This window comes from Periplaneta americana, chromosome 16 (genome assembly GCF_040183065.1).
Source record: "Periplaneta americana isolate PAMFEO1 chromosome 16, P.americana_PAMFEO1_priV1, whole genome shotgun sequence".
In the NCBI taxonomy this organism is placed as follows: domain Eukaryota; kingdom Metazoa; phylum Arthropoda; class Insecta; order Blattodea; family Blattidae; genus Periplaneta; species Periplaneta americana.
The window spans coordinates 154133037-154152216 of NC_091132.1; the positions used below are offsets into that span (position 1 = coordinate 154133037).

A 19180-nucleotide genomic window follows, 5' to 3' on the forward strand; every position below is an offset into this window, starting at 1 on the left:
ATACTCGAGAATCGATGAAAAACCTAATAATCCACTAGTGCTATTTGCATGAAGAAATAGAGAGAACTACGTAAAGTAGAAAAGTCTAATTTCCAGAAAGAAGAAAATAAAAGATTGAGCATTAGAAGGAGAGAAAGAGTGAAAAAGAAAAGAATGCATTAAAAAAAATATTAACTTTATAGAAGAAGATAGCAGAGATCCAAAAAGTAAGGCTTACATTCCTGCCATCTCCAACAAGTTCTCTCCTCACTTCAGCAAGACGATCTTACAACTGCAAACAAATCTATAGCAACGCTGTAACTAAAACTATGAAGACATTACCAGTTTCTCCAAGAGAGAGACTTGCATTGCTCACAAGTTTAACAGAACGTGTAGGTATTCAGTTGCAAGAAAAGATGGAAAGTAGTTACAGAAAAAAATACACATTAACAGAAAGACTACTGTATAGGCCTAACTTGGTTACAAACCCTTTTCTTTCGTCCTGACATTGTATACATATACCCAGAAAAGATTCAATTGCTATATGGGAAAATTGCAAAAATGAAATGACACTACAAAAACATTACATTACAATGTTTTTGAAAGAGGCTTTTGCTATCTTCCGAGAAGAAAATCCAGCCTTCAGTTTAGGCTTTTCATAGTTTTGCAATTTGAAACCTAAAAATGTCCTCTTAATGAAATTTACACTATGTTCAATGCAGATGTCAAATACATAAAAACTTCATTTTGAAACTGAAAGCGCTAAAAATAAATTATTGTGAAGAATTCTGGATATTTTCATCAAATTCTGCATGTTCATAGAACTCTGGCGACGATTGCTCAAATGGGGGGAAAAAAAAAAAAGTGTATCTGATGAAATGGAATAAAAGTCACATGAAAGGTCTGGGCAAAAGATTCAGACATCAGACTGACTTTGTTCTTGAAGGAAGGCTTTGTTGGTGAACTTCGAGATATTGTAATTTACGATTTTCCTGAAATTATGCGACATGTCAGTCTAAAGAGAATTCAGGCCATGACATTTAAAAATGACAAATTGGATTATAATATTCGTATATTACAGGTGGACTTTTCAATGTCACTCAGTTGTGAATAGTACCAGGATGAGATACAAAATGCTTTATGGTCCAGGAGCAGCATCCTTTTGTTTACAGCTGCTACATTTTTCATGGATAAATCCAAGACGTTTCAAGTCTATTGTAATACTGCACGCAAGGATAAGGACACTATATTTGTCATGATCAACCAACTTTATAACAGATTATTTATGTTGGCAGGGGATCCACTACGGCCTGCTGAAGAAGCAATTTGGAGTGATATACCAGGTTCTGAATTTAAGAATAAATACATGGTTAGGTTGATGTAGTTCCTTTCTGATAAACACAAGAAACAATTCAGTTGGAAATACTTCGCTGTCTCACAGGAAAGGTGTGGTAGATGATGTGGACAGTAATGTGAAACTCTTAGTGAGACAAAAAATTATGAATAAAATAATTCCAATTTTGTGCAGTGTGTAAAAGGTTTTGCTGATTTGGAAACACAGCTATAGTACTGTAAACTTGTATTTTCCACATTAATGAAGACAAAATCAGAGCTGAAATAGGAAAGACAAACCTATGGAACAGAGTGGTTGCGGTTCCAGAAATTTCTGTATTTCATGTCATGACATAAATGTAATTTGCTAAATACACACCCTGTCCGAAGAAATTCAAGTGGTCTATTGATGAAGATGTCACTTAATGTAGGAGAATGGGTAAATGTTACATATGAAGGGCAAGTATACACAGGCCAGGTCAAAAGGATCCATTCAAGTAATAGAATTAAAATATTAGTAATGCAGCAGTTTTGCATTGGGGAGTACAAATGGCCAAAGGATCCTGTGGAAAAGATCACCCAAACAGGTGAACAAAAGAGGAAGTTTCAAATTTTTAAGTATCTATAATATTTCATGCTAATGTTGTCTCACTATTGTATGTTGTATGTTAAATGCGTTGCTGTCTAAATAAATGCTTTGGGAATGCCAAGAAACTATGTTTTTGATTTCATTTTTTACATTTTAGTGCACAAGTCCCATATATGACAGCTGATGTCCCAAACATGACAACACAGTTGAAAATAAATTCTACTCTGTTGAAGTGCAAGAACTTAATCTGAATGGTCTAGTCGATAAGTAAACTACAATGAAAACATAAGAAAGGTTTCAAATTTTTAACATTGTTAGTTGAGCTGAATTTTAATAGTAATCTTACAAAAGGATATGATAATGGACTTAGAGAGTGTTCCGTACATGACTATAAAATCTTAATTAAGTAACCCCTGTAACAGGGTTGCACTTAAGGTCTAATCTGAATCTTCTGAAGTGTCCTGCTAAGTCTCATAACAATGTTGCAACTATTTTACTACCTAACTGTTAGGGCAATAATTTCAAAATGAAATTGTGAGCCTGTTTCATACGTGACAGTAAAATGCACCGTCTGATTTTAAACAAGGATTCACGAATCACATGAATCGTTGGGAACCTGCTATGATGGGGAAACCAGTGGAACTATTACTGGTTTCTCTACAGGAAAACACCTGATTCGAATTACAAACCAAAGTCAACAAAAACAAACTTCTGATTCGAAGTACGAGCTCTTATGTCACAATGTTATTTAATTTGTTGTTCTTATTTTTATTAGTATGTGCGATAAGAACCAAGTTTAGAGGTAATAACTGCTTATCAGCAAGGGAGTTTCTAACTTAAATATAAGCAAATTAATTCATATTAGAACAACATACTGAACACTCAGAAATGTGACCCGATTAGAGCAGTTCCAAGCTTTTTCCTAATTCAGGAGCTCAAATTACTCTTTAATCAGGAATTTTGATCGAGTTTATCGAAAAAAAAAGTTCACATATGTTGACATGTTATAGTAAGCAATCAGTTCCACTGTCTTCTCGATGCATGAGATTTATTATGACGTTGCATGTTCATTCGGCATTATTTTAAATGGTATTTGTTTTCTCGCTCGATTAAGTATATGTATCTGCATACTTTTCAAATCATTAGTTTTATAGCATTTAACTTTTAACATAGCCAATATTCAGGGTTTCTTCCTTCGTCATTACGATTATACAGTAGAGTGAAGAGCTGAAATATCAGATTCGACTTCATTGCCACAGGTATGTAATATTTTTCATTTCATTTATTGTATTTCATAGATCTTACATTAGCGTTGAAGCTTTAAGTTGTGGAACAAGTTTAAAGGTACACCATCTCTTGGCGAAATGAGGTGACAGGATCCGCCATAGATTACTTGATTTTTGCCTTACTGTTGGGAAAAACTTCGGTTAAATGCTCATTGATCTGCCACTCTTATGCAGGCCAAGACACATATCACAGTCTTAATATATATACACATATACTCTCATGACGCTTGAGTTTATGAGGGTACTAGGAACAGTAGACTGTACCGGTACTATTTCGCATTGTCTATGATGAGTGATAGTAGCGATCCTAGTGGTTAGCATCTATCAATGGATGCATATTCCGTACGCATTGAACTTCGTGACTGTAGCACAGTGTAGTATATATAGTCACGAAGCTCAAAATGTAGTAAATATGCATCCATAGATAGTTGCTAACCACTAGGACCGCATCACTGACAATGCGAAATAGTACCGGCACAGTCTATTGTTTCTAGTATCTTCAACAACTCAAGTTTCGTGACTGTATACTGGACTGTGCTTATATTGTGATTAATTTCTGTAACGTGTATGCATATGTTATTGCAATACAAGGTGAAACGAAATGAGGCTGAACTTGCGCTGAGGTAATTTCTTTCGTACTTCGCTTATACACCTACCATATAGACCTACAAGTTTGTGATATAGGCCTATTAGGTTTCGTTAACTTAGGTTTTTGTGTCGTCTTTCATATACGATCAACTGCATCTCTGTAACAAAATAATAATAATCCTTGTTTTCTATAGCACGCGACACTCGAGGTTTTTTGACGAAAAAATAGGAAAAATGGTATAATTTTCAGACGGAAAGTAGTTGGGATTGTGAAGAATTCATATAGGACGTCATTTGTCTTGCAAACATGTTAGAAAATACATAAAAATTGGAAAGAATAATTGATCAGTGAAATTAATCTAAAAGTGATTATTTAATACGTGAAATGAAGAGGTAGAACACTTCAAAATGAACGAAACGCACATTTTACTTCACTTAGTACATACGAAAAAGCTAATCTAACCTAACCTATCCCAGATTCATATATTCAAGGCATATAGATGCCTAATCTTCACAGATTCCCACACCGTAGAACTTGGTAAAATGCAAGTTGGAAGTTTGTGTTGCTAGTAGAGAAGACAAATCCCTTACAAATTCAACCATTCTCACCGGAGCTACTGTACCTCAGTGCTAGTTTCACAAATTATATCGACAGATTGTGTCTTGTTTCAAATGGTTCACTCGTACCTACTTTAATTTCACAATATGTGCAGTGTTTGTCACTGTGGAAACAACAGTGGCGGTTTAAATATTCACATTTTGCATCCAATTATTGCATTTGGCAATTATTATAATAACAATTCAAACTTGACTTATGGTAATTGTAATGGCCTATCACATACATTTCATATTGAAGTTGAAGTAGGGATTCGTGTAGCTATATTAACAGCTCATAAACAACAAACAGTTAATTTTCTAATACTGGTTTTTCAGTTGTAATGGATGCTATCAAGACGGAACTAGAGGTCGACCCTTTGGCAGTACAGTCATGTGATGACGAAGTTAAAGCAGAAGCATATTCTTCACCAGATGTAAGACCATTTTTCTCTCTCCTTGTCTACTCCCTTATTCCTGTTTTACTAATTATATGAATGTATAGGCCTAGTTAAATTTCCACCAGGGTTACCAGATATTTTACCTGAAATCCAGAGACGTCTCTAGCTGCACAGTATTATCATAGTCTAGTATATACAGTCACGAAGCTCAATACGTAGTAAATATGCATCCATAGATAGTTGCTAATCACTAGGATCGCTAATATCGCCCCATTACAGACATGCGAAATAATACCGGGACAGCCAATTGTTCCTAGCACCCTCACAACTCAAGCTTCATGACTGTATAGACTAGACTGTGATATTATCGGTACATTACTTTTAACGTTGTTATTTCTGCTGCTCTTGTTCTTGTTTTGTTATTACTAAGCCCTATTATTATTTATTATTACTAGATTAAATTAAATTTCTAGAAGATTGAAACACAAAATTGTAACTATTCTGACGTAAAGTATTAACACAAACTTTTCTGATGAATGAATCATTTGTAATATGTCTTGTCAGGGACAAGTTATGCGAAAGTTTGTAGTGCAGTCAACATGGAATGGACTGTTTTACACACAATCTTGAATGCTGAGAGGTTCAGATTTGGTCCATAGCTGATGAAATGAGTTGTTTCCACTTTCACCACAGTCACGAAGCTCAATACTTAGGGAATATGCATCCGTAGATAGTTGCTAACCACTAGGATCGCTACTATCGCCTCATCACAGACAATGCAAAATAGTACCGGTACAGACTATTGTTCCTAGGACTCTCAACAAGTCAAGCTTCCTGACTGTTTATACTAGACTGTGCTTTCATCCTGGAACACATGACTTTGGTTCACAGAACTTCTGCACTGCGCCAGATGTACAGTCCATGGAATTAAAACTCTAATGGTATTACAGAATGGCACGCAAAAGCACCTTCTTTTGGTCTAATTGATATGTGATTCTTTTATGGGAGAACACTTGAAATAAGTGAACAATTGGAGTAACCACAGCACTTTTATGTCTTCGTTTTGGCATATAGAATATTCGGTGAAAAAGTCCTTACCTGTGGAGTAACGGCTAGCGCGTCTGGCCGCGAAACCAGGTGGTCCGGGTTCAAATCCCGGTTCAGGCAAGTTACCTGATTGAGGTTTTTCCGGGGTTTTCCCTCAACCCATTATGAACAAATGCTGGATAACCATCGGTGCTGGACCCTGGACTCATTTCACCAGCATTATAACCTTACTTATTTTAGATGCTAAATTATCTGAGATGTTTATACAGCATCGTAAAATAGCCTACTAAATAAATAAAATTCGGTGGAAAAAAGTTATTTCACCGATAATGATGAAAGAAGTTTGAGACAATGAGCAGAAGGCTTAGTGGTAATTTATTCCACGCTTCAAAGAAGAATTTATCACTTACAACACATTTATGTACATTTTATAACTTCGTAAACTGACGTTTTTCACATTACACACAAAAAGACAACGGTACACGAAACTCGTTCTGTTTTGCATACGCAATAGCTACCAATATCTACCCAACGCACTGCTCAGTTATTCTTTTAGTAACGGATGTGACATATAGGCCTACACACCTTTTGAAGTCAATTTTAAAAAATGAAAATAGATTTTTCAATGTTTTTTTCTCACCTCGTCACCTTGTGGTCTCTCTTAGAATCATGTGAATTTCCATCATTATTGCTTTGAAAATTTTCATTTTGTCGCCATTTTTTGCACTGTAACAGATGTGACAAAAACGTCACCCAACCCCAACACTTCATTTTATATTAGCTTAACAATCTATTAATTCTTTTCAATTATACCTAAAATTTCTTTACTTGTACTGGTACACCTTTTTCTTTAAATCGATTATTTTAGGACGCTTTTTCAACTTCTCTAGTTATCTGGCATCTCAATGAGACGAAGGTGATAACACAAGCGAAATGAGTCCAGGGTCCACCACCGACAGTTACCCAGCATTTGGTGGGCAGCAGATGAGTGATAATTTCAGTACTATTTGTTTCGGCTCATACCATATTAGTCAGATCAGTAGGTCAGTTATGATGGACTAATTGCTGTCCCGGTCAAGGTGGGTTCCGCCAAGTTGGTGACCGGGGGATGCAATGGTGGCTCTCGTGCTTTTCTTTTTGAACATTAATCGCCTTATCACCACCCAGTCCTCTTCATTCTCTCGTCTTTTTCATCGCTCTATTTCTCCTCGCCGGCCACCATTGCATGCGGAACGCCCACCACATCATCACAGCCATTTTCACCTCTACATCCCCGCTGTTAGTTTTTGCCACGTCCGTTACCATGACGGGATTTGTTAAGAATGCCTGATGAGGCTTCATTCTTCTTCCCCTTCTAGTTCTTATATCTATTATTAGATTAAGTTTCTTAGGTTTATAACTCCCGTCTCACCAGCGGGGATCTTTCCTATCTCCGTGGTCGTGTCCCACGGTTTCGAGCGCGACTTCCGACTTGTGTGGCACGACAGGGTGCCCAGCAACGAAGCAATAGTGGACCCTTCATACTGCCCCTATATGCAAGTCTAGGTGCGGAGCCCGGACCAGTAGTCATGTACACTCACGTAGAGCCCCAATGGGGGCCCAGGGCGATTTAAACGTCCTGGTGACCGACTCTGCTCACTGGGGTGGATATATCGCTCTGACGTGTTACTGCTGACGTATGGGTGTCGCAGTGTAATCAACCACAAGTCTCCTGAAGCTGCGTGCGATCTCGGATTGCTCTGTCTTTGGGAGGTGGGTCGGAGTTAGCCAAGTAGTCTGGCGGTTGTGTTCAGTGTAGAGTGGGGAGCCACGGGCTGTTATTCCCGTGGTAGGGGCATAAAGCTGCGACACGCCTCTGGTGTAGGACTTGCCGTTAGGTGTGTAATGTCCAGTTTGAAGGGTAACTTGCGTGAAGTGGGTTGCTGGGATCGGGCTGTGGGGAGGTCCCCATGGCCGGCACAGACCGAGAAGACATTTTAGGTGTCTTTTTCTTACGCCCCCCCCCCCCCAGTGGCAGGCTGACGCCGACATTTCCGTAGGGGGGGCCAGATCAAAATGGCCTCTTCGCGCTCCTCTTCGCCTCCAGAAAAACAGCAACAAAAGAAAATGAAAATAATAAAAGACAGTACAACTGAAGTTAATAAGACGAACACTGCAATGGAATTGGACCCTGAGAAGGTAATAAATAAAGTGCCGCCTCCAAAGTTTATTAGTATCACGTTGGATGGGACCGAAAAAACAATGAAAAACATTATTCAATTTTACGTGAGACGCGCGCTCGACGGACTCGTAGGCAAGGTCAGAAATGCAACTCAACTCCGGAACGTCAGTCTCCTTGTTTAGACTGCATCTGCAAAACAGAGTGAGACACTGTTGAGAGCGAAGTTGCTGGGATCATACCCTATCAGAGTAGAGCGACACTCCTCGTCGAACACCACGCAAGGAGTTGTGCATACAGATTCTCTAGATGGTATGTCCGATGAAGAGATTGCCAGAATATATCTTTGTCGGGTACGAGCGTGCGTATGTGCCGAATCCAATGCGGTGCTTTAGGTGCCAATGGTTCGGACATACGCAAAAACGTTGCACAAACAACATCATATGTGCAAAGTGCGGTGGTGCTGACCATGGGGAATCCCCATGTGCCGGCCTCGAGCACTGTGTGAATTGCTCTGGGGACCACGCTTCTAATTCCAAAAATTGCCCGAAATATATTTTATTTTTTATTTTATTGGGTTATTTTACGACGCTGTATCAACATCTAGGTTATTTAGCGTCTGAATGAATTGAAGGTGATAATGCCGGTGAAATGAGTCCAGGGTCCAGCACCGAAAGTTACCCAGCATTTGCTCGTATTGGGTTGAGGCAAAACCCCGGAAAAAACCTCAACCAGGTAACTTGCCCCGACTGGGATTCGAAGCCGGGCCATCTGGTTTCTCGGCCAGACGCGCTGACCGTTACTCCACAGGTGTGGAAATATATGGTAGAGAAAGATATTCAAGAGCTTCGAGTCCGAGGAAATCTTACTTTTTTCGAGGCGCGTACGCGTATTTTCGACCAACAAAAAAAGGCGAGAGAAAAATCTTATTCCTCAGTATTGCAGAAGGCAACAGAGGGAATTGATGCATCCACGCAGACGCCACCTCTTGCAAGTATGTCTGGGAAGCAAATTGAGACCGTGACCCAGACATATGTGGACTCTGCGACACAGACTGCTGAGTTAGACGACTCGTGTGGGCTTGTTATCAGGCCTTACATCCCTAGAAAGATCGCTGCCGTGACCAGCAGGGAAGGATTCTAGGGCTGATAGGACACTGGAACGTCACGCTCCTACTTCAGGTGGATCGAGATCACGCTCTCGATCACGTCCTCGATCAAGATCACGATCAGGATTAGGACGATCTGCAAGTGAGTCGCCACAGTCCAAGACTAAGCAGTTGCAGACAAAGGCATCAACCCATAGAAAAGAAAAGAAGAGAAGATCGCCTGTGAAGCCACCATCATGATCTAGCTCGCGATGACAGATATTGTACAGTGGAATGTGAACGGTGTACGCAGCAGGTATACAGAACTACAACAATTGATCTATCATGAGAACCCTGCTATTTTATGTCTACAGGAGACACACCTCCGACCCGAACATTCCCTGAATATTTCAGGATACAATATTTACCGGTACGATCATCTTGCCGGTATTCGGTCCAATGGAGGTTGTGCCATCCTACTCCGTCAAAGTATCTTTTCCTCTATCATCAATATTAACACTCCTCATCAATGTATAGCAGCTAGAATATCTCTACCTAGCGTCCAGTTTTCAATAGTTTGTGTCTATATGCCCCCCAGATATACCTTACACAGCTAATGATGTGGAACACATTCTGTCGCAGGTACCGGCTCCATATTTGTTAGTCGGAGATTTTAATGTATCTCACCACTCTTGGGGCTGTAATTCTGATGATGACAGAGGAAATAAAATAGCAGAGGTATGTACCCGCCTTAATCTGATTACCCTAAATTCCGGGGAAGCAACACATCTATCCTCGGCTTACGGTACTTTCTCCATGATAGACATCTCCATTTATAGCCCAGTTTTGTCCACGCATTTCGAATGGTCAGTTATCCATGACCTTCATGGTAGTGACCACTACCCCATTCGAATGCGTATGTCCGCTTTACGTCCTGCGGAATCTCGGTCTTCAAACTGGGTTATTAAAAAGGCGGACTGGGTCGGATTTTCGGAGTCCATATCAGTCGATGATATTGGATATTAAAGTGTGGACTCCGTCGTAGAGCACTATTCAAATGTGGTTATTACGTCTGCAGAATTATCTATCCCCCAGTCGTCCTGCAGACCAAAACGCTTCCCTGTCCCTTGGTGGACGGACGCCTGTAGAGATGCAATCCGAGACCGCAAACGTGCTTTACGCCAATTTGAGCGCCATCCAACCCAAGAAAACTTTGTCGTCTTCGAGCCATAGCTCGTCGCACTGTGTGCGATGATAAGAAGACGTCCTGGACAAATTACGTCAATTCATTGAAAAAGAACGTCCCAGCTAACATCGTGTGCGACAAAGTCCGTTGGATAATGGGGAAACATAGTTCTGTAATTCCGGGTCTTCTGAACAACAGCGTAACGACCACCAGTCACATAGAAATTGCAGAGATATTCGCTAACTCATTTGCACAGATAAGCAGCTCAAACAATTATGACCCAGAATTTCTAAAACTTAAGGATACTGCGGAGAATCTAACTCTGAACTTTACATCTAATAACACTGAACACTACAATGCACCGTTCACATCCGAGGAGCTGGAGGCGGCACTGGACGCATCCCCTGACACCTCCCTTGACCCTGATAACATCCATAACCGTATGCTTCACCTTCTTCCGCCAGCTGGAAAATCCTTCCTTCTGGCAATGTACAACAAGATCTGGACTGAGAGTGTATTTCCATCTGCTTGGCATTCCACCATTGTAATCCCAGTCCAGAAACCAGGAAAGGATCCTTCTTTACCTGGCAGTTATAGGCCAATTTGTCTTACCAGCTGCGTATGCAAGGTTATGGAAAAGATGATAAGCAAATGCCTGATGTGGGTACTCGAATCGGAAAACCGATTATCTAATATCCAATGTGGGTTTCGTAAGCACAGATCAGCCGCAGACCATCTTGTTCGGCTAGAGACCGCCATTAGAGATGTTTTCCTCAAGAAGGAACATCTTGTGGCGGTCTTCTTTGCTTTAGAAAAGGCTTACGATAACACATGGCGATATGGCATTCTGCAAACTCTGCATGATTGGGGATTTCGTGGCAGTCTTCCAACATTTATTGCGAAGTTCAAGGCAGAGCGGTATTTCCGAGTTCGAGTAGGCACCACACTTTCTAACGAACATCTCCAAGAAAATGGCATTCCGCAGGGGTCTGTATTAAGTGTTCTTCTTTTCTGCATTGCGATCAATGGAATTGCCCACTGTGTGGGTGGCCGAGTATCTTCTCTGTTGTACGTTGATGACTTTAGTCTATTTTACAGCTCCTGATATCTTCCATCCATCGGTCGACAGTTGCAACTGGTCATCAACGTACTATCAGGGTGGGCTGTTCGCAATGGCTTTAAATTCTCCACTCTGAAGACGCACTGTGTCCACTTTTACAACCAACGTGGACTACATCCACATCATGAACTGCGTCTTAATGGAGTGGAGTTGCAATATACAGACACTGCGAGATTTTTGGGCCTTATCTTTGATTATAAATTAACGTGGGAGGCGCATATACGTGATCTGAGAAGGCGTTGTGAAAAATCCTTAAACATTTTACGCCTTTTGTCAGGGGTTCGCTGGGGTGCAGACCGTACAGTGCTTTTACACCTTTTCCGAGCTCTTATACGATCAAAGCTGGATTATGGGTGTTTTATTTATGGCTCAGCAAATAAATCTAAATTACGTCTTTTAGATAATATCCATCACCATGGGATACGACTTTCTACAGGGGCCTTCCGAACCAGTCTGATAGCGAGCCTGTATTGTGAAGCAGGAGAACCATCTCTGTATCGGCGACATAATGTCGTGTTGTGCTCATGTGCTGTTAAGCTCCGCTCGCAGCCTGAGCACAATTCTTACGATTCTTTCCATCATTCGTCTCTTTATGGCCGATACAGTGAAAATCCACGGAGACTTCATCCAGCAGGTGTGCGGTTTCGTGAACTGCTCTCTGAGCTGGATATACATCTACCATCAGTTCGCACACTGGAGTATACCACCACTCCACCGTGGATTATGCGACGTCCCATGTTTGATGTAAGTTTGTGCCGATGTTTTAAGAATTTTACACCGGCTTTTGTTTATAGACTTCGTTTTAGTGAACTTTTATCATGATATCCAAATTATTCATTAGTTTTTACTGACGGATCCTGGATAAATGACTGTGTTGGTTGTTCCTTCGCTAGAAATGGAGAGATATTTAAATACAGACTGAGCCAATATACCAGTGTTTTTACTGCTGAACTCTATGCTTTTTACAGAGCTTTATTGTTTTTAATTAGGCAACCTTCGTGGCAGATTCCTTATCTGTTCTGACTCTTTAAGTGCCATCCAGTCCTTACAGTCTTTTAATTGTGATGATCCGCTTGTGTTAAGAATTCAGGAGCTGTTCCACACTCTCCTTAGCTCAGATTATGAGATTGGAGTAGTGTGGATTCCTGGTCGTGTAGGGATTCCAGGAAATGAGGCCGTGGATGCTGTAGCGAGGGCTGATGCACTGAATGTCTCTCTGTTATATTGGCGCGAGAGGTGGCAGGACATTCGAAACTACTTGAAATATAAAATATGGTGGCAATGGGAAGGAGAATGGTCTGCACAAGAGGGAAACAAATTACGAATTATAAAGAATACTGTTCGAGTTTGGGATTCGTCCACAAGAGCGTCACGACACGAGGAGGTTTTAGTCACCCGGTTGAGGATTGGCCACTGTCATCTGACACATGGCTATCTCCTACGTGGCGAGCCTCAGCCAGAGTGTGATATGTGCCGTGTTCCACTTACGGTGGAACATTTTTTATTGCATTGTAGAAAATATGACTGTGTCCGCCGGCAATATGGAATTCGGCCGACACTATGTGACGCTCTTGGAAATGATTTTAATTGTACAAATGCAGTTCTGAGATTTTTATCGAATACAGGTTTGGATAAGGTGATTTAGTTTTTTATTGATCCATTTTACTTATCCTCCGAACCTTTTACATCTGGAGGATACATTTGTAGTTTTCTATTTGATTTTACATTGTTGACATTTCGGACTTCATACATCCGAACATTTTATATAATTTTATTGTTTTTAATATATGATTTACAATTTATCTCTGGTGGTCTTAGTATTATTGTTTTATTTGTCCATCTAGAAAACCACCTAGGTTCGTACAATTGCTCACTTTTATGATTGTGTAGAAATCACCTTATATATGGTGCATTTGTGTTCCTCGTTATACTGTGACAACGCTTTTTAGTTTTTTTAGCACTCTGATTTTATTATATTATTTATTATGTCTTTGTTATATTAAGAATTTTAGATAAGGGCGCAAATAGCCATAGTAGCTGACGCGCCCTTCTTAAACCCTACTACTACTACTACTAATTGCTGTCAGTCCTTAGTAAAGTCAGTGGATTTATAATTCAGGTTGATGACTTCCTTTCAAAAGTTTCTGTACCTTTCCTTGAATACAGTATTTCGTCTGAAAACTACCCCTTCCTATAATAAAATGAATATAATATATACTTTGCAGTACCAAAGTCAGTTGGAAAAACTAGAGCCAGGAAGTTTTAAAGCAGGTATGGATGTTGTTTTGTAACAAACTATACATTGTAATACTTCAAAAGAAGGCCCCATATCTTAAGAAAACACGTGTTCTCACTTCAGATCGATATTTTATCCCTCTGAGAAGTTATAACAAAAAACCCTATAGTACACTAGTCTTAGTAAGATACTGGATATGCGACTACCTGAATGATCCTGTATACGGCAACCTCTCCCAGGTTAAAGAGTATGTTTTTGATGTTCTAGTGTGTTTTTTCACTGTCCTTCTTTTTTCTTCAATTCTGAAAATTCTCTGATTGTAATAGGTAGAAAGATACAAGCGCAGATTGTTTTGTAAGTTTCTTTGGTATAGGGTGACGAGATTCGCTTCGATAGAAAAGAGGACACAAACCTTCAAAAAAGGAGGACATCGTTCGAAAAATGAGGACAGAAAATATTATGTGCTTAGATTTTACTTTGATATATAACGACGCTGTATCAAATACTATGTTATTTAACATCGATGAGATTGATGATAGCGAGATATTTGGCGAGATGAGGCCAAGGATTCGCCATAGATTACCTGACATTTGCCTTATGGATGGAGAAAATGACGGAAAAAATTCAACCAGGTAATCAACCCAAGCGGAGATCAAACCCGCGCCCGAGTGCAGCTCCGAATCTGCAAGGACAGTGAGGAGTTGAACGCAAAGATCTGAGATGTCTATGCCATAAATGCAGTATGTTACACTTTCGTTGTATTCTTTTGGAAAAATTAACACCTTCATTCCATTATTGAAATATTAAATGCATAAAGTTAATTTATTATTTAGTGAAGCATATTAAATTCCACCATAAACTCGAAGATACCTGCAAGAAATAAGTTAATATAATTTTTATTTGTGCTAAACGAACTGACATTTACTATAATAGCTTCACTCATTCAAGATTATAGCGATAATTAACTATGAAACCAATAAATATTAATTTGCATTTCTCTTTACAACAATAATAATGGAAATATGAATTAATGGAGTAACTTACGTGTACCGGTACTTGTAGTGTAGGCTTACGTAGTTAACAAAGAGGAATGAGGTTAAGCAATAATAATCACACCAGAATTGGAAATCAAACGTGATCAATAAATTTTATTGTAACAGACTTTTTCTTCGTCTCTAGTAAAGCAACAAATAAAAATAACAACAAAATTAACAGCTATAATTAAAAACATATCCTTTGAAGAAAAAAGTAGGCCTAAGCAATAATAATCCCACCAGAATTAAAAATAAAACGTGATTAATAATTTTCATTAAAACAAACTTAATTTTTCTACGTCTTTAGTAAAATAACACATAAAAATAATAACAAAAGTAATAGCTACAATTAAAAATATATCCTCTGAAAAAAAAAAGTAGACCTAACCTTTATTTCTCTGGAAATTTAGCAGCCTAAGTGACAGAACTTTAACCGGTATCTAATGTTCTTTCGGTTAGACTGAAACATTTTATTGTGAAATTTAAGGATATAATGTATTCTAACAGCCACAAAGAATTTCAAATTAACAGTTTTGTTTCTGCACAGCATTCTTGTGGAAACCCAGGAACCTTTCTGAATCTTTCGGAAATCGGAAAAGGATAACTCTGGCCTCTTTCTCTTACTGTTGCTACAATTTATAGCACTACAAACGTCCCCTCCTTGTCCCATATTATTATTCCAATTATTATATTTTAGCCATTAACATTTTCATTATAACCAATAATGAACATTTCACAAGCATCAATGTGAAATACGAAACGAGCTAGCACTCGATAGAAATACGACACAGTCCAAAGTCGACCATGGACAGTCTATTGTTTATAGTTGCTAACCGCTTGGAGCGCTTTATCACGAGATTTGCAAAAAAACACCTCAAGCTTCGCGACTGTATATAGTAGACTGTGATCAAATGTTGTGAAAATGTGACACAAATTAGTCATATTTCTCGCTTTGTACTTGAGCGCCAATAACACTTGGAGCTTTTTTTCAATCGCAATGTACTACATAAGTTTACTTTTGTGGTAGTGCTGAGTGCCAAAATAAAATATCCAAATTGAATAATAAAACATTACATCATAATATAGAAATCATTGTAGAATGTGAATTTGTACGGCATTACAGATTTCGCTCTATTTTATTCACTCTCACTTGTGAAATATTACCTTTTCTCCTACATACGCTGCTTATGAAATCTGTTCTCCATTTTCTTTTAATTATTTCCACAATTTCTTGCCTGTGTTGCAAGTAGTATTGAAGCACTGGAATGCAGACCCAACAGTGCAACGTGTAGCACTTGTGGTGAGCTTATATCACATTGTAATATATTACTCATTCATAATGGCTCTATTTTCTGCAGGAAGGGAAGTTATTGAATCACCACATGTCTAGGATAAAGAAGGAATGCGTGGACGACATCTACGGTCACAAATCAGAGATAAAATTTGAAGAAATTATACTGCCAAATAATTTTCCCGCAGTGAAGTCCGAAACCGAGGTGAGTGAAGCTCATTGGGTGTGCTGGCTCTTCTTTCCAATGTTTATCCTATTCGTCACAGAGACTTTCTCTTTACAACTATAGTGACATCGAATTTTGGATTGCATTGGGGATAGTAAAAGTATATGCTTATTTATTTCTTCCAGAATAACCTAAATTTAAACTGTGATATGATTCTTTAGTTTAAATTTGCAACACTCTTGTGCATGCTCCATCCCTGATCAATTCATTGTCAGTGTTCTGGGCCATTGCAGAACATGCAACAGCAATACAGTTCTTCATGTCTTCCATTGTGTTGGGAGCTACTGTATATTAATTTTTTCATGTCCCCAAAGAAACAAATTCTGTGGCTGGGAGGAAAAAGGCCTTAAGTCAATTTTTTTGTAAAAAATGAGATTTTTATATATTCTGAAAGCGGAAACAATTCTCTACAATCTGGTAAAACGGCTGAAGTCAAATAAAACTCCTGACTGGATTTATAGAACGTTACCAAATGTCCTAAATACTTTTTGAATCGAGAACACACAGAATGAAGGACTTAAGAATATTTAATACTTTATTCCTTACAAAAGTCCCTGCACCATGCCGTCATGGTCTAAGGCATCCTGCCTAGACTCGCGTTACAGAATGTGCGCTGGTTCGAGTTCTCATGAGGGAAGAAATTTTCTCACGAAATTACGGCCAGTATATGGGACCGGTGCCCACCCAGCATCGTAATGCACTTGGGGAGTTATGATAGGTAGCGAAATCTGGTTGCAAAAGTCAGCTATAATGGCTGGAAGGATCATCGTGCTACCCACACGATACCTCCATTCTGGTTGGATGATCGTCCACCTCTGCCTCCGCATGTGAGCGTGAGGCCAGCAGCCGGCTGGTCGGTCTAGGCACTTCACGGGCTGTAGTACCCTGGATTATTCCTTACAAACATCACATGTTCACTTTCCATGCTTCCTATTAAAAAGGTGTAACTTGTATTTTAGCTATTTTATCACATTCTGATGTTCTTTCCTTTTAAAACTTTAAGTAGCGGGTAAACAGTACTGTATTGTTTAAGACCTATTTTGCATTCCTAATAATTTACATTTCCCATTTATTTTGACATGAAAAAGGTCTTCAGTTTAAATAGTCCCTTCTTCTCAGTTTGGGCTGTAGTCGTAAAAGGGCTTAAGCGCTTCTATTTTTGGAAATAATCAAGAAAATTGTTAAATGAGCAACATTACCTATTTTAGAAGAAATATAAACAAATAATATCCAGGAAAAACCTCTTAATTAAAAGAACTCTATAATTGACACCAATTTTAATCTTTCTACGCTCTCCTGAAAAGTATAAAAGGCCACAAAAATTAGTGGTGTTAGATCAGGTAATCGCTTTGGACACCTCTGAACACACTTACCAATGGGATTGGCCAGTTTAGTGTATATCTTACCACTAAGGCATTTTAAGGAGAACATCCATCATGCAGATATCACATAATTTGACCAGAGTCAGTAGTAGATCTTCCAGTTATGCCTGAAGAAACGTCTGTACTTTCGACCTTCAAATCTGATGTGAACATAATATACGTTGAAGATATAGGGAAAGGAGTGTGTCAGAAATTGTTTTTATGTTTACTCTTCCCGGTGCCATTCAAATAGCCAGTATCAATAATTGTTATTAGGCATAGTTACCCCAAAAATAGCTATAGGGTTCCAATTTGAAATAATTCATAATTATTATGAATTTCATCTTCATAACTGCAATGTTACTTATGTAAGACATTTTTCATTATGTGCGTCAGATGTCTGCTTCGATATAATAATTTAATTTCTATTTGTCATATTGTGTCTACCAAGAACTATTAAAAGATTATCACAAGTTAAAAATTTAAGTATGCCACCCAACATTTGGTCGCAGATTTTTACCAATATGAAGCTGTTCTGCTCTGCCCCCCCCCCCTTCTATCTTTTTTTTTTTTTTTTTTTTTTTTTTTTTTTTTTTTTACAATTTGTCGCATATGCTAAGCAGTAGCGAATCACTTGCATTTGAATCAGAGTTCAGATTATAACACGAAGTTCAGAACACCAAATATAAAATTGTTGTTATGTTATATTTTCTCCAGGAAGTGAATTCATTACTTCTTTGCCCGAGTCAGATCAAGACGGAATATGAGGACCACAGCTATGATCTCACATCGGAGATGAAATGTGAAGGAACTTCTTTGCCAGTTCGTTTCCCCATCACGAAGCATGAAGCTGAGGTGAGTGAGGCCAACTGGTTCTGCTGACTCTTATGTTTTAAAATGCATTCAGTTCTTCATAAGGTTTGTTCCAGCACGGTTCAGAATCGATTCTGAACTGCCTCCTCCTGCACAGTATTTCAATGTATGTTCTAAGAAGATTAGAACTGATTCCGAACCAATAATGAACTCCCAATTCCCTGTTCCAAGATGCTGTAGAACTTGTTCGAAACAGGTGAAATTGATTTTCGATTAAGAGCAGGAACTAGGAATTCTGAACTGCTGACGCATGCGCAGATGGTTTAATCTGAAGTTATGGATAAAATCCTTTGAGACGAGGCAGGTTAAAATGAAAAAAAATAGCCCATTATGAGTAATTTGGAAGATGGTAGCGATATATTTTACAAAGAATTGAGTTAGATTAATATAATTTTAATATGAGAAGAAGCTTCGAAGGCTGTGAAAGAAGAGTTCAAGAAATGTTCCAACAATGTAAAATCCCAAACTAGTTCTCTGACACTGTACACAACTGGCGTGAAAAATAGTCTAATATATGCAGTCACGAGGCCTGAGTTGTTGAGAGTACTAGGAACAATAGACTGTGCCGGTACTATTTCGCATTGTCTGTGATGAGGTGATAGTAGCGACCTTAGTGGTTACCAACTATCTATGGATGCATATTCCCTTCATAGTGAGCTTCGTGACTGTATATACTAGATTGTGGTATTGCTGAAAGGAGGAATTTAAAGTGTAATAGGCATCAAACATAAAGAATGCAATGCGAGGAGAAAGGAAAAAAAGATAAAGAAACAAAAAGTGAGAAGCCTGTTG

General features: G+C 38.8%; 1 protein-coding gene across 3 annotated transcripts in view; it reads left to right on the plus strand.

Annotated features, from left to right (window-relative positions):
• Positions 1-19180, plus strand: part of LOC138691464 (zinc finger protein 664-like) — a 62646-nt gene that overhangs the window by 22555 nt on the left and 20911 nt on the right. For 2 of the 3 annotated variants that reach the window (XM_069813407.1, XM_069813409.1), the window contains exons 1-4: positions 3007-3159; positions 4708-4805; positions 15996-16133; positions 18233-18370. In XM_069813407.1, the coding sequence (XP_069669508.1) occupies positions 4713-4805; positions 15996-16133; positions 18233-18370 (369 nt within the window). In that variant the 5' untranslated portion in view covers positions 3007-3159; positions 4708-4712. Of the gene's footprint in view, positions 1-3006; positions 3160-4707; positions 4806-15995; positions 16134-18232; positions 18371-19180 lie in introns of those variants that run through there. The other variant, XM_069813408.1, reaches the window with a different exon arrangement.